This window comes from Salvelinus alpinus, chromosome 2 (assembly GCF_045679555.1).
Source record: "Salvelinus alpinus chromosome 2, SLU_Salpinus.1, whole genome shotgun sequence".
In the NCBI taxonomy this organism is placed as follows: Eukaryota; Metazoa; Chordata; class Actinopteri; order Salmoniformes; family Salmonidae; genus Salvelinus; species Salvelinus alpinus.
In genome coordinates, this window is record NC_092087.1 from 52,839,829 (window position 1) to 52,862,187 (window position 22,359).

Consider the following 22,359-nt stretch of genomic DNA (forward strand, 5'->3'; position numbering starts at 1 on the left):
CTCGCATTGATGTGCCATCCTGGATGAACTGCACTACCTGAGCCACTTGTGTGGGTTGTAGACTCCGTCTCATGCTACCACTAGAGTGAGAGCACCGCCAGCATTCAAAAGTGACCAAAACATCAGCCAGGAAGCATAGGAACTGAGAAGTGGTCTGTGGTCACCACCTGCAGAATCACTCCTTTTTTGGGGGTGTCTTGCTAATTGCCTATAATTTCCACCTTTTGTCTATTCCATTTGCACAACAGCATGTGAAATTTATTGTCAATCAGTGTTGCTTCCTAAGTGGACAGTTTGATTTCATAGAAGTGTGATTGACTTGGAGTTACATTGTGTTGTTTAAGTGTTCCCTTTATTTTTTTGAGCAGTGTATATATTTAATATATATGTATGTAATATACAGACAACACATGTGGTGTACAAAAGGCTCATCTCTGGTGTATGAGGGAAATTGCATGCATGCACACGTGCCACCCAACACACACACAGATGAGATTGACAGTCCATCACAGTACTAGTTGGTACCAGGAGCTGTGAGGAGTGATTTATTGATCTACCGTTTGACTCCCAGTCTGCAGTACTGTTGTTCTGGTGCTCTGGAATTGATCACACATAGTAGCAGAGAGAACAAGTCTGATTCCAGCAACAAACATCTATAGGGGTTGAACTCAAACGCATGCTAGAGGTGAAATGTGTGTCCGTGTATCCATTAGCCGGTAATAACCGACTTTTGTAAAAACAAATATATATATAAAAAATATAAAAAAATCCGATAAAATTGTAGCAGGACAATTGTCCTTGAGGGGAGAAAAAAATCCCATTGCGAAATAATGCGTTTTAGCCTATTCATTGATTGAAATACCAGTCGATGTAGCTAGCGCCAGAGACGCTGCTACAGCTCACCAAACAGCTGTTTGTTGCTGCTGGAGTGAAACACGCGCTTTAACATTGCGCCCATTCAAAACATGCGCCCATTCATTGCGCAACAATTCTAATGGCAATTGCATGTAAAATAACAAAAAGCAATGGCAACAATTAAAAATAACTCTTCTCAACTGGTAAATTGAAGCGCACTTCGCATTCGCCAATCAAGTGCATAGGCAACTTGGCAGGCTTCAGCGTGTCACACGCCACTTTACAATGAGCTGGAGACATGAGCTTGAAACGTTTTGCTACAAATGATGAGGAATATCTTACCTCGTTTCAAACTAGTCTAGACAAAATCTAACCAAGCCTGCAGGCAATTATTTTATAAAGACTTCCATATGCCATTGGAACAAGTAAAATTTTTCTCTCATATTCTATTGGTTTTCAAATCAAGTTTCTTTCATTGTCCAGTAGCCAGAGGCACAATCCTAGTCACATTAGCCACCCATGCTAGTTGTTGCATATTTAGATATCCCCTCTTTTTAAATTTCTAACGTGAAACCGATCACATGGCGTTTTCCCACTAATTTCATTATGGAACGAACATTTGCGCGTAGCCTACTGCTTTGTAGATTGACATAGGCTAGTGATTCTGTTGTTCGTTACTCGTCTTGTTGGCTGTGGAAAAGTAAACGTGGACAGTTATTCTAACATAGGTGCGTGTGGGTTTCAAGTTTGTGGAAGCTATTTACACCATACAAATTCACCTTTATAATAAAGCATTCCATTATTCCATTCGTATATTTATGTAAAATACCCTACTATTCCTAATGTGATGATTAGATTGAATAGTCATAATTTAGGCTAATAATATATTTTATATGACTGGAGACACTACCAGAATACGACAAAAAAATACACGGTAACCTACTTTGGGCCTACGAAAAGGGGAGACAAATACAATATGACCTACATCTAACCTAGAGGGGAAAAAAACACATTTCGCTAATGATCCTCTGGTCAAATCATGCTTTCTGGTGTAGTAGCTTATTTTTGAATTATTTTATTTATTTATGTATAAACAGGAGAAAGCTATTTAGGCTATATAATTTTGGCAATTTAATTCAATTTACTTCAGGGAAAGCTTCCCCTAGCCTTATGGACGCGCAGCCTGTGTCCTCACATCTTCAAATTGCTCATCAGAATTCAGTAAGAATAACGCAAGCCATTGCATCCGAGTTGCATGTCCCTGTTAAGATGAATTACCATAAACAAAATGTGATTTCTGGCATTCTGAGCACCGTGGTTGGACGCCCTAATCAGGTTGTGCAACCAATGCATATGGATCCGGTAAATTTAAATGTCCAGTAAATTAAAATGCTTCCGGTGAAATGTCTGGCCCACATTTTTATACCGGAAACCCTAGTGTGTGTGTGTGTAGTTGTGAATTTGAGTGGAAACGCAGACACATACACACAAACACACGCAATTCTTCCAGACAATGGGTATGTGGAGTGAGATTTCAGCAATGGTGTGTGAGTGTGTGTTGGATGTTGCAGTATTGTATAGGGCTGTCAGCTGTACCTAGTTGAGCCTCTCTGCAGGGTGACCCTAAGGGTTATCTTCAAGGTTCCACCACACCTTGCTTTGCCGCTAGCGCACTGCATGTAACCATGGTAACGGTGAAAAGGGACAATATGAGGCTGCAAGACACACACGCAGAGACACACACACACGCAGGTATTGTAGGTAGTGGCACTAGTATACTCTTGGGGATAAAGCCATAGGGATTGAGAGGGTTGGGGACCTGTGATTGATTGAGGGAAAAAATAGGATATATTAAAGGAATAAGAAGGGGTAGAAAACAGATGAAAAGGAGAGAAAGCAAGTAGTTCTCACAATCGATCCTAGAGGTGTGTCATTCCAACACTCACACAATGGTGTCAGGTTATCCAGGGGTGAAAGTCGATTTAAAAAAAAAACCTGTTACGGTACCTCCTATGTGTGCACGCTTTTTTTTAATGGGCCTAATTGTAAAGACATGACATTTAACTGTAAAAATGTATTACCGTTTAGTGTGGCATGAACACAACCAGTCCTGATGTCTTCAAACAAATCACTTCAAAAAGTAGGCTACCTGCACCCGTTCGTCCACTCCAAAGTAATTCCAGCACCTGCCATATGATGAATGGAAAGAGACGTCTATTAAAACACCAACAAGTGTTATGTCATTCGGTGATAGTCATTAGGCACATTTGTAGCCTCACTTGATTGATGGGTCCACTGCTGTCTGTCTTGGCCACAGCCAATCATCTCTGCTTTGGCAAAAATATTGTACATCGATCCACACCGCAGTTTGGAGCGTCGACTATACCACCGGTTTTCAAGTCCATTTGCACATTTCTTCATGCTGCCGACAGGCAGTAATGATAAATGATGGTGTAATAGCCTAAATCTTTGCAATCTTTGTTTTAATTATTGTGATATGCTCATGTTGTACCGGCGTACCACTATTTCTTTCTGACTGTAGTCCGTACCGGGCATTCTTTCACCCCCGAGTTTATCCGATACCCATATCATTAGGTCATTTACCTTACCAATTGAACATAACTATGCAAGGCTTGAAATGAAAACTGGTGCTCCAGAATAATCACCGTCCTACATCCTACATCTGCATTATAAAATATGACTTTTTCTTAGCTACTAACTAATCTTCCATAAATCTTAAACTAATCCCTCCCCCCCACACACACAGTCTCCCTTGGTATCTCCATGGAGTCGGCTTAAGGACGCCAGCTGTTTAATGAAACCATGTGCACCGTGCAATCAAGCCGAGCATTGTGGGTAGGAGGCACCCCGAGTGTGGGGCATTAACGTCAGGAGGTGCAGCGCGACAAAGAGCCATCTTCAATCTCATTTTGTCAGGATTGGAAGGATTTATTTGAGCCCCGAAGGATGTGCCAGTGCAATTTCAAAATAAATCAAGATAATACACTACAGATGACAAATCAAGATAATACACTCCAAAACAAGGACATGGAGAAAAGGGAGAGAAGGCATGCGGGTAGGTATAGTGGTAGGTAGTGCTCGATTGAGTCCGAGTGGAGTTGGGCCCAGTTGGATTAGTTTAGACTAGAAAATGGAGGGTGATTTAAAGTGATGGGGGAAGATGGATGTGCTGCTCTCCTTCTCCTCCCCCGCGTCTTCCTTCTCTTCTTTGGTTTCTTGTTCTTTCTCAACCGTGGTTTATCAGCAGGGTCTGTGGACAAGGCACAGCAAGTGACCGTCAGTCATTCGGTCTATAGACATGGGCAAAGACACAAATACAAAATCACAAAGACGGTATCATACTCACAATCTCACAATGTACTTACACGCTCATTCAAACTGTAAGAAATTGGTAGTCCTCCCCTCCTCCCTTACACACTACCTCAAAACAGGAGGATGCTACATAGGTGTTCCGCCAAGACTCCAAAAGAAAACAAAAGCTCTCTAGCTCACCACACAGACTGAGTAATGACTACATCCACACACACACAAACACTACAACCGCTAGCCATAAAATACAGGTGGATGAATGCTGATCGCCGTTCACTGTGAGTAAAGTAACACTCCCTATACTTTGAATGCATTTTTATGCGAAAGGTAGGTAAACGTTTGCGCAAAATCAAAAAAAGATGCATCAACGGCATTTACCCTCCACTACACCATTGCATATGAGCTACTGTATACTCACCCTATCCACAATAAACCCCTAAACCCTACCCCCATGTACTTCTGAAATAAATATTATAAGCAATATGGTGAAAATGACAATTCCACCTTGCCCATCAAAGGTGGGAGTTATAGCCTTATTGCTAGTACCTATCCAATCCTTTTTTAGACTTATCTGATAATAGGTACAGTCACAGGCTGATAGGCAATAGCGCACGCAGTCACACACACACTCTTCACGGACTCACTGTGGCTTTTCTCTCGGAAAAACTAAAATAATAGAAAGGAAAATCAATATCTGTCTTCTCTCGTCTGCACTGACAACAGATTCTCTGAGTCAGTCAGAGCCAGCAAACCATCCAGCCAGTCATTTACAGTGGGCTCCAAAAATCACTGGCACCCCTGACTGGCAATGCACATACAATACTTAAGAAAATATAAACAATATCATTGTAGAGAAACTCAAAATACCAACATGTGAGAAATACTGTACTTTATTAATGTTTCAATGGAACCAACCAAAACCATACAATTATTTAATACCAAATAAATTTCACCAAAATCAAGGTTTCATAATTATTGGCACTCCTCATTTAGTACTTCGTGCAACCGCCTCTTGCATGGATAACAGCATGGAGTCTTTTCCTGTAACGTTTGATGAGGTTAAGGAAGACATTTGGAGGGATTTTGGACCATTCGTCTATGGAGATCCTTTCAAGATCCTTCACATTCTTGGGTTTGAGCTTATCAACTCCCCTCTTCAACTCAGCCCACAGGTTTTCGATTGGATTGATGTCCGGCGACTGAGATGGCCATGGCAGAACATTGATTTTGATGTCACAGAACCATTTCTGTGTGGATCTTGAGGTATGTTTTGGGTCATTGTCTTGTTGGAAAGTCCACCTACGGCAAAAGTCCCAGCCTTCTGGCAGAGGCAACCAGATTGTCAGCCAAAATTGCCTGATACTTGGTGGAATTCATTATGCCATCAATCTTAACCAGTGCCCCTGGACCCCTGGAATTAAAACAGCCCCAAAACATCATTGATCCACCACCATATTTCACCGTGGGTATGAGGTGCCTCTCCTTGTATGCATCTCTGTTTCGACGCCAAACATGCCGATGCTGTATCTAACCAAAACGTTCAATTTTGGTCTAATCTAACCTTCCAGTCATATTTTAAATTACATTTGGCAAACTCCAAGTGCTTGTCTTGGGGCCAGAAAGGACTTTCTTCTGGCAACCCTTCCAAAGAACCTGTGGTTGTGGAGGTGGCGTCTAATGGTGCTTTTTGAAACCTGGTGACCCCAAGACGCCACCAAGGCCTGGAATTCTTCCACAGTGATTCTTGTGGATTTTGTTGCTTCTCTCACCATCCTCCTCCCTACCCTGGTGGGCAAAATGCATTTGCGTCCTCTACCCGTGAGGTTTACAACTGTTCCATATCTTTTGAATTTTTTTCATAATTGCCCTGACAGTGCGCAGTGGTATATTCAATCATTTGTGGATCTTCTTGTAGCCATTACCAGATTTATGAAGCTCTACGACCATCTGTCTCTTTTGAACTGCCAGTTCTTTTGATTTCTTCATGATGTTGGATGACAAAGGGATATTTGTATGCGTGTTACCTCATTTTTATACCCTAGTGAAACAGGAAGTGATGTAATGGCTCAATATAGTTCCTTAAATAAGTGGAATTTAATTCCTGGTTTAATTTTGGTAGATGTTATCTGCAATAATCTTTAAGGGTGCCATTCATTGTGATACCTTGATTTGGAGGACACTGATTTGGAATTAAATCAATACATTATTTTGATGGGTTCCATTGAAACATTAATAAAGTACAGTATTTCACACATGTTGGTATTTTGAGTTTCTCTCCATAATTATATTGTTTATATTTTTTAAAGTATTGTTTGTGCATTGCCAGCCAGAGGTGCCAGTAATTTTGGAGCCCACTGTATTAATTCAGTCAGTCAATTAGCCAATCTGCCAGATAGTCAGTCAGTCACATACTCATTCAGGAAATAGTCAGTAATTTAGTGAATCAGATAGTAAGTCCATTATACACTTGTAATCAGTTAGTAAATCAGATACTACGCAAGTTACATATTCAGTCAGTTACCATTAGTAAGTCATCAATTACATCCAAATGGTAGAAGTTACCAGTCCTGAATAACATGTTAAGATAAAAACATTCACAGTGCTTTGAACCACAACAGTTGGTTACAGTACTGTGGGAAGAGAGAGAGAGAGACCATCAGGCCTTTCACACAAGTAAAGGTGACCTTGGCTGCAGTCAAAATGACTGGAGACAGTGATGATGATGACAGATGAAAAGGAGACACCACACATGCCATTGGCTGAAGCATGTGTGTGTAAAAGCCAATTTACTCTTGATCTGAAAATGTGGTCGGAGGCACCGTATGGAGGGTGTGACGCAATTGGGGGCCAAATTGAGCTCCTTACCACATCGCCGTGCGCCTCCCAAATTTTGGAACAATGCGGAGGGCTCTGCATAGCTCCGCATTGACATGATTGGTTGACGGTAGGTGGGGGTGTGAGGTCCAGTAAAAATACAGATTCACTTCCTTGACAACAGCTCTGCTCAGTGAAGTGCAAGAAGTATAAATGCCCTGACTTCTGCAGTGGCCGTATCGCAGTAAATGCTCCACAGCCACTGCAGACGTCGGATTAACCATGCATAGGGTTGTTGTGGTGACCGTATTACCGCCACACCGGTGGTCACGACTCAAGAAGGCAGTCAAATTCCACGTTACCGTTTAGTCACGGTAATTAGGCTTCTCCAAGCTCTGATGCTGCTGGTGTTCATTAGTAGCCTACCAAACTTGCTAACTGCCTGGTACTCCGCACTCTATTGTCCCTCTAATCACTCTGACATCAACACAAATGTAATTGAAAATCTAATCAAACACTTCATGAGAGCCCATGAGCTCAAGTTGCACAACATTTCTATAGGCTATGTAATTGCGCGAGAAAACAGAGTGATGGCCTCTATTAAAAAAAGGAGGATCCCATCACTTTCTATACGCTAGGCCTACTATATTTATTGTCAACTTTCATAATATTTTTTATTTGTATTTTATTTCACCTTTATTTAACCAGGTGGGCCTGTTGAGAACAAGTTCTCATTTAGAACTGCGATCTGGCCAAGATAAAGCACAACAGTGAAACAAAAACAACAGAGTTACACATGGGAATAAAAAAACATACAGTCAATAACACAATAGAAAATCTGCATACAGTGTGTGCAAATGAAGTAAGGAGGTAAGGCAATAAATAGGCCATAGCGGCGAAATAATTACAATTTAGCAATTAACACCGGAGTGATAGATGTGCAGATGAGGATGTGCAAGTAGAAATACTGGTGTGCAAAAGAGTAGAAAAATAATAATATATATATATATATATGGGGATGAGGTAGGTAGCTGGTTGGATGGGCTATTTGCAGATGGGCTGTGTACAGCTGCAGCGATCGGTAAGCTGCTCTGACAGCCGAAGCTTGAAGTTAGTGAGGGAGGTATAAGTCTCCAACTTCTGTGATTTTTGCAATTCGTTCCAGTCATTGGCAGCAGAGAACTGGAAGGAAAGGCGGCCAACGGAGGTGTTGGCTTTGGGGATGACCAGTGAAATATACCTGCTGCTGGAGTGCGTGCTACGGGTGGGTGTTCCTTTGGTGACCAGTGAGCTGAGATAAGGCAGAGCTTTACCTAGCAAAGACTTATAGATGACCTGGAGTCAGTGGGTTTGGCGACGAATATGTAGCGAGGACCAGCCAACAAGAGCATTCAGGTCGCAGTGGTGGGTAGTATATGGGGCTTTGGTGACAAAACAGATGGCACTGTGATAGACTGCATCCAATTTGCTGAGCAGAGTGTTGGAGGTTATTTTGTAAATGACATCGCCGAAGTCAAGGATCGGCAGTATAGTCAGTTTTACGAAGGTATGTTTGGCAGCATGAGTGAAGGAGGCTTTGTTGCGAAATAGGAAGCCAATTCTAGATTGAATTTTGGATTGGAGATGCTTAATGTGAGTCTGGAAGGAGAGTTTACAGTCTAACCAGACACCTAGGTACTTGTAGTTGTCCACATATTCTAAGTCAGAACCGTCCAGAGTAGTGAAGCTAGGCGGCCGGGCAGCGATCGGTTGAAGAGCATGCATTTAGTTTTACTAGCGTTTAAGAGCAGTTGGAGGCCACGGAAGGAGTGTTGTATGGCATTGAAGCTCGTTTGGAGGTTTGTTAACACAGTGTCCAAAGAAGGGCCAGATGTATACAGAATGGTGTCGTCTGCGTAGAGGTGGATCAGAGAATCACCAGCAGCAAGAGCGACATAATTGATATATACAGAGAAAAGTGTCGGCCCGAGAATTGAACCCTGTGGCACCCCCATAGAGACTGCCAGAGGTACGGACAACAGGCCCTCTGATTTGACACACTGAACTCTTTCTGAGAAGTAGTTGGTGAACCAGGTGAGGCATTGACAGACAGAGTCGAAAGCCTTGGCCAGGTCAATGAAGATGGCTGCACAGTACTGTTTTTTATCGATGGTGGTTATGATATCGTTTAGGACCTTGAGCGTGGCTGAGGTGCACCCGTGACCAGCTCGGAAACCAGATTGCATAGCGGAGAAGGTACGGTGGGATTCGAGACGATAGGTGATCTGTTTGTTCACTCGGCTTTTGAAGACTTTAGAAAGGCAGGGCAGGATGGATATAGGTCTGTAACAGTTTGGGTCTAGAGTGTCTTCCCCTTTGAAGAGGGGGATGACAGCGGCCGCTTTCCAATCTTTAGGAATCTCAGACGACACGAAAGAGAGGTTGAACATACTAGTAATAGGGTTTGCGACAATGGCAGAGGATAATTTTAGGAAATTATCCGCCAAATATTTTAAGCAAATATTCAAATAAAATCCAACTTTATTTGTCACCTGCGCCGAATACGACGTGTAGACCTTACCGTGAAATGCTTAATTACAAGCCCTTAACCAACAGTGCAGTTCAAGAAAGAGTTAAGAAAATATTTACCAAATATACAAAAGTAAAAAATAATAAAAAGTAACACATTACAATAACAAGGCTATATACAGGGGGTACCGGTACCGAGTCAATGTGCGGGGGTACAGGTTAGTCGAGGTAATTTGTACATGTAGGTAGGGGTGAAGTTACTATGCATAGATAATTAACAGCGAGTAGCTGGGGGTCAATGTAATAGTCCGGTGGCCATTTGATTAATTGTTCAGCATTCTTATGCCTTGGGGGTAGAAGCTGTTAAGGAGCCAATTGGACCTAGACTTGGCGCTCCGGTACCGCTTGCCGTGCGGTAGCAGAGAAAACAGTCTATGACTTAGGTGACTGGAGTCTCTGACAATTTTAGGGCTTTCCTCTGACACCGCCTAGTATATAGGTCCTGGATGGCAGGAAGCTTGGCCCCAGTGATGTGAAGTTGCTTATCTTTACAACAGGAGTATAGCCTACCTGGTTGGCATGAAAATGAACCACAGGAAAAGCATCCTCCATTCGATATTTAAGTGCAGAGCTGACATTTTTTCCCTAGCCCGTTTTGAGACAGGTGCATGACAATGGTCCATTCGAAATCAAAACTAATTTCACACATATATTATTTAGTATATGTGAAGACAAGATGAAATCAAGAATAGTCTGATGGGTGACAATATTAGTCTATCACTTGTGAATTATATATTACCACTTGTGAATGATGCCCAGCTTAGGGCAAGAAACATTGCCTTTTTTGTGTGTGACTTTTTCTAATCATAGTCGCACACCTCATGTAGCCTAGCCCATAGGCCTATATGTTTTGATAAGGTTTGTATCACAACTAAAGTGACCAACTAACTTCTTAAAATTAAGCACTTTAATCAGCTTTACAAGGGACGTGGAGCCTAACTGACATACATAAGCAGCACGTGAGTTTCAAGTTCGGGGAAGATCATTTTCACCATAAAAATACACCTTTACATGCATAATCGCATTTGCGGTCACTTTTGATAATGGTGTTTTCTCTCCTAATGGAACATTTGTTCTCATAGCATACTGCCGTGTGCGCATTTCTGCACTTATAATGTTAATAAATAGCCTAAAAGTTTTTAAACATTTTAAGCTAAACGTTCTGTTGCATCAGCCTCATTGTGTAAAAAATGTTTTGTTGTTGATGCTAGTGGTTGTATTAATTTGTGATCTATCGTATCCCAGACTATGTTTGGAATATTTATTTCTCGCACAGAATAGGTCAACTTTTGTAAATGGGGATAGTAGATTGACATAGGCTAGTGCTTTTGCTGTTCGTAAGGCCTACTCATCTTGTTGGCTGACGAAAAGTAAATGTGGACAGTTCTTCCAATATCTTCAATATGCACCTCGGAATTGAAAAAGGACGCTCGCAGTTGCGTCCCCGATGTGTCTGTCTTCACTTGTAGCCTGTGAGTGCTGCCTGCTCCGAAGCACTTCATCTCACTCACACAGCTCTCCATCACGATCACGTGATGGAGAGTGTGAGATGAGGTGCTTCGGAGCAGGCAGCACTCAGTGAGAAGGGCTGCAAAAAGCATGGGTATTTTTAGGGTGCACTACGGCCACACAAAGGGGATGCTGCCGGGAAACTCGAGGCATTATCAAGTGCTTCTCAAATTGTGAATGAGAGACTGATGACATGTGTACAGCCTGCTCAAAAAAACAAAGCAGAGCTCATGCCTTTCAAGCTACTTTTTTCAGATCATAAATTAGTCGCATCATGCAGCCTTACAATGTATTGAAAATCAAAACATACAGCCCAACGTTTGTAGAACAACTAAAGTTATTAATAACTCTAAATTAAGCATATTGGAGAACCTATTTCTTTGTTAACCGCTCAACACAGAATAGCCGCATGTGGGCACTCCCTCAAATCGTTTGAAGCAAATATCCTTTCTATAGACTTGTCTCAAATAAATAATGACTTTATTGTGAAGGTTTAGGTTATATTACATGGATTTATTAGACTTTCTAAAATGTAGATGTTCCAAAGGTTTGCATCAGTGGTTTGTAGGCTGTATGTAGAATCCAGAAGATGCTAAATGTGTTTATGTTAATTTACGATCAATTACCGTGAGACCGACAGTTATTTGCTTGACAATAACCAGCGTGACCACCACAGTCCTAACCATGCAGAACCTTTTAGCGTCTGTGTGTCTGTGTGTACGTGTGAGTGCATGCGCTTCATCACCATCCTACAGTCACACAGATCATCACCACCCATCTAAATGAATGGCCTGATCACATGACATGTAATTACCCGACTGAGAATCATACATTAAGGAGATGGCTGTTCATAGGTTTCAGTATGGATTGCATACTGTCGTGGTGTGACTGATAGAGCACGTGTGTGTATTGGCTTGAGTGTTCTACTGCGCTCCTTGTCCTGAACGGGGATGAATTTATCATATGAGTGGCGGCAGACAGACACAGGCAGACAGGCTCTCTTTTTCCCTCCTCTCTGTCTTTTTCCTCTGTCATTGTGCTGAATAAATACCATCTGAAACCCATGAGAGACAAACAGTAACAGCAAACCTAGTCCACTTATTGCACTTACATATAAAGGGAATTGACAAAAGGGGGCAGTGTCTGCAATCTGTTGGCCATTTGTATCCTGTAGTGTTCATACACACATGCATGTGATGCACTCATGCCAAGCAAGCACACACACATTTGAGGCCTTGTGTTAGCACTAGCCACTGGGCCACAGATGAGCCGAACTGCAGTTTTTCATGGAATGGTGATCCTTGGTTTGATACCACTCGTAAAGTTACTGCTACACCCACTGTGAATGAGATGGAGAAACAACGGCGCTAAGGCTGAATACAGGGGAGGGGAATAGAGAAAGGGGAGTGAATTAACCAATTACCCGAATGAATGACTGAATGAACAAACACCGAAACAAATGAACAAACAAACAAACGAAAGACCAAGTGAAAGAACGAATGGTGGATGGCTGGAGAAGAATTTCAAGCTCTGCTGTGGCCTTGAAGAAAACAACTAGTTGTATACATACCCATTCAAGTACATGTCATGATAGTAAGCAAGAGTATACAGTAATGAGCATAATATGTAGTTTCGGAATTTTTTTATCATAAAAGAACAACCAAATCTATACCTACAGTACAAGTTATTCTACATTGTAGAAAATAGTGAAGACATCAAAACTATGAAATAACAGATATGGAGTCATGTAGTAACCAAAAAAAGTGTTAAACAAATCAAAATATATGTTATATTTGAGATTCTTCAAAGTAGCCACCCTTTGCCTTGATGGTAGCTTTGCACTCTTGGCATTCTCTCAACCAGCTTCATGAGGTAGTCACCTGGAATGCATTTCCAATTAACAGGTGTGCCTTGTTAAAAGTTAATTTGTGGAATTTCTTTCCTTTTTATTGCGTTTGAGACGATCAGTTGCGTTGTGACAAGCTAGGGGTGGTATACAGAAGATAGCCCTATTTGGTAAAAGACCAAGTCCATAATATGGCAAGAACAACTCAAATAAGAAAAGAGAAATGACAGTTCATCATTACTTTAAGACATGAAGGTCAGTCAATCCGGAAAATGTCTAGAACTTTGAACGTTTCTTCAAGTGCAGTCGCAAAAAACATCAAGAGCTTTGATGAAACTGGCTCTCATGAGAACCGCCACAGGAAAGGAAGACCCAGAGTTACCTCTGCTGCAGAGAATAAGTTCATTGGAGTTACCAGCCTCAGAAATTGTAGACCAAATAAATGCTTCACAGAGTTCAAGTAACAGACACATCTCAACATCTACTGTTCAGAGGAGTCTGTGTGAATCAGGCCTTCATGGTCGAATTGCTGCAAAGAAACCACTACTAAAGAACAACAATAATAAGAAGAGACTTGCTTGAGCCAAGCAACACGAGCAATGGATATTAGACCGGTGAAAATATGTCCTTTGGTCTGATGAGTCCAAATTTGAGATTTTTGGTTCCAACAGCCATGTCTTTGTGAAACGCAGAGTAGGTGAACGGAGTATCTCCGACATGTCTGGTTCCCACCGTGGAGCATGGAGGACGAGGTGTGATGGTGCTTTGCTGGTGACACTGTCGGTGATGGGAGTGCTGCATCAGATGACCTGACCTCAACCCAATTGAGATGGTTTGGGATGAGTTGGACAGCAGAGTGATGGAAAAGCAGCTAACAAGTGCTCAGCATATGTGGGAACTCCTTCAAGACTGTTGGAAAAGCATTTCAGCTGGTTGAGAGAATGCCAAAGCTGTCACCAAGTGTGCAAAGCTGTCACCAAGGCAAAGGGTGGCTACTTTGAAGAATCTAAAATCTAAAATATATTTTGATTTAACACTTTTTTGGTTACTACACGATTCCATATGTGTTATTTCATAGTTTTGATGCCTTCACTGTTATTCTACAATGTAGAAAATAGTAAAAAATAAATAAAAACCCTTGAATGAGTAGATATGTCCAAACCTTTGACTGGTACTGCACACTCACCCTTGAATAACCTCATAGGGAACACCTACATGAAGTTATTCCGGAAATCCACAGAATCTTAAGGTCAACTCGCCACTCTCTTTTTATTCAACATCTATTAAGAAATCCATCTCTCTCTCCTCCCCCCGTCACTTACTTTAATCGTTCTATTTCTTTTATCAGCCGAGGGCAGTGGTTTCTAAATGGGTGAGTTGGGAGCCACTGGTGAGTTGTGTACAAATATTATTGGGTCACGGCTAAAGTCTGACCCTATTCAATCAGACCAGCTATTCAGGTTACCTGGATGAGGCAAAAATGGTGGGTCGCAACGCAAACACACAGAGATACGTGTGCGCGCACACACACACACACACACATCTGCAAGAGTGTTCATATCCCCATAACTGTGACGTCTACACCATCCCCATCCCTGAATAATGCCAATTATTCTACATGCTAGTTCCAACGTCCCACTTACCCACCTAATGACAATAGATACTGAGTGGCACTGGGAAACCCACTTACCCACCTAATGACAATAGATACTGAGTGGCACTGGGAAACCCACTTACCCACCTAATGACAATAGATACTGAGTGGCACTGGGAAACCCACTTACCCAGCTAATGACAATAGATACTGAGTGGCACTGGGAAACCCACTTACCCACTTAATGACAATAGATACTGAGTGGCACTGGGAAACCCACTTACCCACTTAATGACAATAGATACTGAGTGGCACTGGGAAACCCACTTACCCACCTAATGACAATAGATACTGAGTGGCACTGGGAAACCCACTTACCCAGCTCCATACTACAGAGACACTCACATTCGGTAAACGGTGTTGAAACGCTGTATTCAGGAGAGAGGTGAAGGGTTAAGTGTGTGAAATGGACTGAGACGTTGCCACCTGCAGCCAATGGGGTTTCAAAAGGCCTCGCCGTTAGCATTAGCATGCTTCATAAGTGTTGTTTATGCTAGCCTTTGACTATGGAGGAGTTCTACACGCCTCTTGCTAAAGTGATGATTTAAAAAAAGGACGTTCTTGAATATGAGTTTTACTTTGGCGCACAAGTATACACAAACGCACGCACACCCGCCACACCCATCCTTGGGGAAGGTAAAAAACCAATACAGAGAAGAAAAACTGCACCTCTCCCACTGACACATGAAATAAGAACAACATAAAAGATGCCATCTCCCCAGCTTTCAGAAAAGCAACGAGGAGACAAAAAAAAACATGGCCGCTCTAGGGTTCATGTGAGGAAGAAACGATAAGCCACCGCCTTGGTCCACTGACATTTCCCTGTGACCCACACCATGAGAAGGTCTCATATGCATGACAATAACCGACCGATGGGAAGGTGACAGGAGGTAAGACGGGAAACACTTGAAACGGTGGGCACATGAAGGGTCATCACGGGATTGCCCTCTCTATCTTTTGTGGATGTAACAGAGAGAGGAGGGGACGGAGGAGGAAAGGGGGACAAGGCCCTCATCATCTCAAGTCTGTCAATGACATTAAAGAGCACAGTGACAGGAAATGGGATGAACAGAGAGATGGAGATAATGATAAGCAAAGAGAAAGGCATAAATACACAATTTGAGATAGTTACAGACATCGGACAGGCAAGCAGAAGCAGACAGACAGATAGTCCAGACCTTCAGAATGAACTCAAAGACGTCCACAGAATGGAGGAAACATCAATCGGACAAAGAGCTGAAAAATAAGCGTTTATTTTGTAGTAAGCCTCCTTTCAACATGCCTGAGTAGTGAAGAAAGAGGCCACTTTAAAATATCTTCACAAACACTCCAAAGAAAAATTATCAAAAGACCTCCAAAGTTATCTGGCAAAGTTTTCAATGCTGAGAGAGCTTGGGTGTCGAGCGACACATTGTTGCCCACCACAAAAGCAGAAGATTGCTGTGTCCAACGTTGCTGTTTCTCTTTAGTTGGATGCATTTAGCTGAAAAGAGTGCGATATTTTTACTTTGTCGAGCACTTCAGCAAACAAAATATATAAAAAAGTGATTCGTCTACTGTTTTGTCTACAACTAATGTTATATTATGAAATTGGACCGAAGGCAATGGTTTTTGTAACTCACGATCTGTATCACTCTGTGGGGATGAGTCACCTCCAAAATGGCTGCCCAGCTTTGTAGACACCAACTGGGTGACGCAGCTTGGCAGCCATTTTGTGAGAGAATGCTCACCGCATATTGAGTTGGACAGGTGAGACGTTTTTGGAACCCATTTCCAGTTATGGGATGATTAGATGGCATGGTTTAAATGAGAGGGCTCAGATTAAGTATTTGGCTGGGACAATTCATTTAACATCCCAAGTCTTTCCAACATAATAATTGCTGCAGGTACGTTAGTTAAGTGGCTGAAGAGAGCTAGGACATCAATACAAGTTCTGCTCGGTAACAGAGCATCATTTGCACCACAGTGTCCCCATCACAAAAACAGATGAATGGAAAATGTAATTGAATTGGAGAGAACATTGACACTTACCCACCTACACCAGCAAACTATTAAGCCTCAGTGTTAATTAGGATAGCCTAGGAGGGGTTTGTATGCTTAAACTATCAACAGACCCGTGGCTTTGCTGAGTATTTAGCTTATCACCATCTACCCGGAGGTGGAATACCGTTGACAAAAAAATATGAACATCATTGCAAATAATGCCAGCGGACTGAACCCTGAGAAACACCTTGTCCAACTTGTTTCGGGTAATTGTGCACTTGTTGGCCTGGTAACTGCCGAAGAAAGGTAGAGTGGAAGATTTTCACTATCTTAGCTGACAACTTTGTTGCATGTGTTGTCATCATTTGATAGACATGCTGAACTGACTATGCACAGACTATATATCTTCTGTAGGGGACTACAAATACATGAAAATTAACTAGGCAAGTCAGTTAAGAACAAATTCTTATTTACAATGACGGCCTACTCTGGCGACGCTGGGACAATTGTGTGCCGCCATATGGGACTCCCAATCACGGCCTGATGTGATACAGCCTGGATTCAAACCAGGTACTACAGTGACACCTCTTGCACTGAGATGCAGTGCCTTAGACCGCTGTGAGCATAAATACAGCAGTTCTCCACTTGATCCCCCATCCAAGCACTAACCATGTCAGGCAGCCCGGAATGTGCCAGCAGTGTTTATTTCGTCAACAAAAATAGACTAAAATAAATAAATATTACAACTATTTTTCAGTGGCAATTGACAAGACTCTAACTGACTTAATAGACACAGAAAAAAACTACAACTAAACAATTTTTTTTAAATTTTATTTCAGTTGGACTAAAACGAAATGAGACAAAATTATCTCTGTGCAATATATCTATGTAGGCTGAATTAGGAATTTACGTGGACAGATAATTGTTATAGATTAATATATTATTATTACATATGTTTGTCATATTTATGCTGTTGGGAAGATAATATGATATCATGCAGAAAAATGTGTTGGTCGGACAAGGCTATGCATGTCTGTGGACATGGAAGTCAATGATTGTGTCTGCTATAGGTTAATTAAGTGATAATGCCCGAGAAGCCAGTGTTTGGAGGATATATTGGCACGGGTGTTGTTCGGCCCGAGACAAAGTCAAATATATACAAAAAAAAAAGAGTTCCAAAAATGAATAATGTGTGTCAGGTGGGCCTTCGACTGCCCCCAATAATCATTCTTTCCTCCACTCAATCACTTACTATCCTCTCCCAAAAATGGATGAGAACGGAAGGGAGCTACTGTACCACCGGCAATGAAGATGGCCCAACTCAAGCATGACGCCATGTTGAAAATGGGGACAACTGGGTCGAAAGCTGAATGGCAGCTTGGTTACCCCAGGGGCCTGAGAGCCAGCACCTTCGCTCAGCTAACACGTTAGCTTTAGCTAACATACGCTGCTGAACCATTCAAATGACTGAGAACAGGAGACAGACTTGCGAACCTAGCCTAGCCAAGGCCTAATGGGAATGTCTTGGTGGGTGGTGCAGCGAATCGAAGCTAATGCACTCACTAATGTGACAAAGTGTGGCGGGATGTACAGCGGAAAAGGTCTTTTTTTTTTTATCAGGAGGGAGGGATAGAGGGAGGGAAGTGGAGGAGAAGAGATTGATGAAAAGTGACAGAGGCAAGGAGGTCCAAAAATTGGTGGATCAGAGCTGGAGGACAAATTGGGAAGGTGATAAAGGAAATGGAGAAAGAGAGAGAAGAGGGAGAGCGAGAGAGAGAGATGATACCCAATGCTACAGTACATTGCTCTGAACTATTCAAACGTTGTATAAAGCCACACACTTTAACAACACGTCATTTGGCTTCCGACTTGCCTTGTCCTTCAACAGGTCACTACAGTTACAGTATTCTGCTGTGCAGTTCAGTTTAGAATATCAACATAGAAAGCACTATCATCTTACATCTTCTCCCTAACCAAGGCATACATCTCCCATAACATAACATCTGAGCTTACTCCACTGTCCATGGTGAAAACCTCATCCAACTCCCATTACGATATGGTGAGTCAGTGAGTGAGTGGTCGGGATGAGAATCTCTACTTTTTCATCCCGCAAGGGTCGTGTGGGCGCGCCAAGCCAATTCCTATTGGCTAACAGCCAGATAGGACTGCAGCAGCCAAGCTTTCAGTGCCAATACTCCTCCGCTCCCTCATTCCATGAGGTGAGACAGAGTCAGAGACAGAGATTTCATCTTTGATTAGGGTTGAGGCCTCTCTCACGGTCTTAATTTCCCTCACTCTCTTTCACTTTCTTTCTCTCTGGTTCAATGTTATGCCATACTGAATCGGAATTAAACTAGCGGCTTGTATTCTACTCCTTCAAAACACTCAATAACACAAAACACACACAGCCTTTTCAAAAACACAACTACTCTCATCTCAATATCCAGAATGGGTCTTTTGATACAAGCTAAAAATGACTGATTGCCTTTTTTGTGTGCTTTCCTTTGCTTTATTGTCAGTTTAAACCGTCAAATGCAGCCATTGTTGTTTGGTTTCTTTTATCTTTTCCTGGAAGTAAATCAGTGTTTTTCAGTCCCAATAACAATGTGCAAATTGGTTGATTCATTATTTGGTTTTGATGAAAAGCACTTTGAGGAGGAACGCGATGTCGTTGAAATGCTTTCGGAATAGAATTGGCTGAGAAAAGAACGCATTTCAAAAGCACAGAGTGCCAAAATGGATTTTACCATGCTAATAAGTGTCATTTCGCTATGAAATTGTTCCAAAACACAGCGCACAGTTGGAGACTTCGAAGCAGCGCATAAAAAAAAATTGCTCAAATGATTTACATTTGCATTTACAGTAAACGATAAAGCGGCTTATTCGTCCGTGAAGTTAATCGATTTGGTAAAATGTTGTTTTGATAATGCCTGTACCACATAGTTCATGGTACTGACATGCTCTGTATTGACGATGCATCTCCTAAGCGTTAACAACACTCCAGTATTCAATAGTAGAACACAACATTGGAAAACGCAACTAAAATAAACACTTCTTGGATTTTTAGGGAAAGGACACACACTATGAACGCATGATTCTATAATTGTTTGAGGGAAACATGCATGGATAGAAACTAGTTCATACACACACCCATCCAGTGCATGCATACGCACAGCTGAAGAGCACACCCCGCCACACACACACACACACACACACACACACACACACACACACACACACACACACACACACACACACACACACACACACACACACACACACACACACACACCTCCCACGTCCCCGACCCGCACACTGTTGCGTACCTTCTTGGCGGCTTGGATGCAATCCATGTACTCCTTGGCCACGGTGGAGCAGTGGAGAGTCTGCTGCTGGTTCTCTCTGTAGCAGTGTAACACCTGGGCCTGCAGCTCAGGACAGATAGACACCGCAGGTCTGGGCCTGCATGGGAAGACACAGGGACAGGGAGGGAGTGTAAGTGCCCTGTGTGGCTCAGTTGGTAAAAGTGTGGCACTAGCAATGGAAGGGTTTTGCGTTTGATTCCTGCTGAGGTCCCATACACCGACTCTACAAACCATTAGGAACACCTTCCTAATATTGAGTTGCACCCCCTGCTGCCCTCAGAACAGCCTCAATTCGTCGGGGCATGGACTCTACAAGTTGACGCCAACGCTTCCCACAGTTGTGTCAAGTTGGCTGGATGTCCTTTGGGTGGTGGACCATTCTTGATACACACGGGAAACTGTTGCGTGTGAAAAACCCAGCAGCGCTGCAGTTCTTGACACATTCAAACCGGTGCGCCTGGCACCTACAACCAGACCCCGTTCAAAGGCACTTGAATCTTTTGTCTTGCCCATTGACCCTCTGAATGGCACACATACACAATCTATTCCTCAATTGTCTCAAGGCTTAAAAATCATTCTTTAACCTGTCTCCTCCCCTTCATCTACACTGATTGAAGTGGATTTAACAAGTGACATCAATAAGGGATCATAGCTTTCACCTGGATTCACCTGGTCAGTCTATGTCATGGAAAGAGCAGGTGTTCCTAATGTTTTGTACACTCAGTGTATACTAAAATGTTAGGCATTCTGTAAGTTGCTCTGGATAAAAGTGTCCGAGTAGTATTATCATCATGACACACACACACACACAGGGGGAAAAGGCATACTGTCGCTACCTCGTTTCCCAACCAAGATGCACGAATAAAGCAAACTGGACATGTGACAGATACTGTCCGTAGCAACTCTTGGAGGACAATGGAAGATAAGAAGAAAAAAAAAGTTCCAGCTACATGAGTCAATCCAAATGCGTTTCAGTGTGTACCGTAGCTGTCATCAAATGACATTGACATTCCAACTATCTGCATTGTCCCGACACACAGAATACGGCGGTGCCGAAAGGCAAAGCAGCACGACTACGGTGGAGATGTGTTTTAGAGGGCAGTTGCCACATTTGGAACTCTATATGACATTTAGGAAAGGCTTTCGAGGCACAATGCATACAAACTGAAGAAAATGCTAAAATGGGGGGAAAGCAGCTTATAGCTAGCTGTACGTCAGCCTCACTCTACACACACACTTACCCACGCTTAAACACACAATTACACACACAAAAGGTGTGGTAATCCTACATGAGGGTAATCCTTGAGTGCTCTGTTGCTCATGGTAATTCACCTGCTGCTGTGACAGAGCCCGCACTAGTAGTACGCCAAGGTGAGGATAGAGATACACGTGGTCTCTCACTCACTCACGTGGAAAATATAAATCAACAAAAAATGTACAGTAAACATTACACTTACAAAAGAATAAAGACACTTCAAATGTCATATTATGTATATATACAGTGTTGTAATGCTGTGCAAATAGTTAAAGTGCAAAAGGGAAAAGAAATAAACATAAATATAGGTTTCATTTACAATGGTGTTTGTTCTTCACTGGCTGCTGTGATGGCACACTGTGGTATTTCACCCAATAGATATGGGAGTTTCTTTGTGGGTGTGTGTAATCTAAGGTAAGTATGTATCTCTAATATAGTCATACATTTGGCAGGAGGTTAGGAAGTGCAGCTCAGTTTCCACCTCATTTTGTGGGCAGTGTGCACATAGCTTGTCTTCTCTTGAGAGCCAGGTCTGCCTTCGGCGGCCTTTCTCAATAGCAAGTCTATACATAGTCAAAGATTTCCTTCAATTTTGGGTCAGTCACAGTAGTCAGGTATTCTGCCAGCATGTACTCTAAGTTTAGGTCCAAATAGCATTCTAGTTTGCTCTGTCTTTTCAGTAAATTCTTTCCAATGTGTCAAGAAATTATCTTTTTCTTTTCTCATGATTTGGTTGGGTGTAATTGTGTTGCTGTCCTGGGGCTCTGTGGGGTGTGTTTGTGTTTGTGAACAGAGTCTCAGTACATTGTTTTCACTGAGGAAATGTAAGAGTCTGCTCTTAATGATAAGGCAGAGGATTTTCCAAAGGTTGCTGTTGATGCATATTCCACGGTAGTTTTTGGGGTCAAATTTGTCTCCACTTTTGTGGATTGGGGTGATCAGTCCTTGGTTCCAAATATTGGGGAATATGCACGAGCTGAGGATGGTGTTAAAGAGTTTAAGTATAGCCAATTGGAATTTGTGGTCTGTATATTTTAGCATTTCATTTTGGATACCATCAACTCCACCGGCATTTTTGTGTTGTAGGGTAGGTATTTTGTCCTGTAGTTCATTCAATGTAATTGGAGAATCCAGTGGGTTCTGGTAGTCTTTAATAGTTGATTCTAAGATTTCTATTTGA

General features: G+C 42.2%; 1 protein-coding gene across 4 annotated transcripts in view; it reads right to left on the reverse strand.

The window, feature by feature from the left end:
• Nucleotides 1-3,783: 3,783 nt before the first annotated feature.
• Nucleotides 3,784-22,359, reverse strand: part of chchd6b (coiled-coil-helix-coiled-coil-helix domain containing 6b) — a 53,296-nt gene continuing 34,720 nt past the window's right edge. For 2 of the 4 annotated variants that reach the window (XM_071384418.1, XM_071384436.1), the window contains 2 exons: nucleotides 19,886-20,021; nucleotides 3,784-4,126 (listed from right to left, as the gene is read on the reverse strand). In XM_071384418.1, the coding sequence (XP_071240519.1) occupies nucleotides 4,103-4,126; nucleotides 19,886-20,021 (160 nt within the window). In that variant the 3' untranslated portion in view covers nucleotides 3,784-4,102. Of the gene's footprint in view, nucleotides 4,167-19,885; nucleotides 20,022-22,359 lie in introns of all 4 variants that reach the window. The other 2 variants (XM_071384426.1, XM_071384409.1) reach the window with 1 other exon arrangement.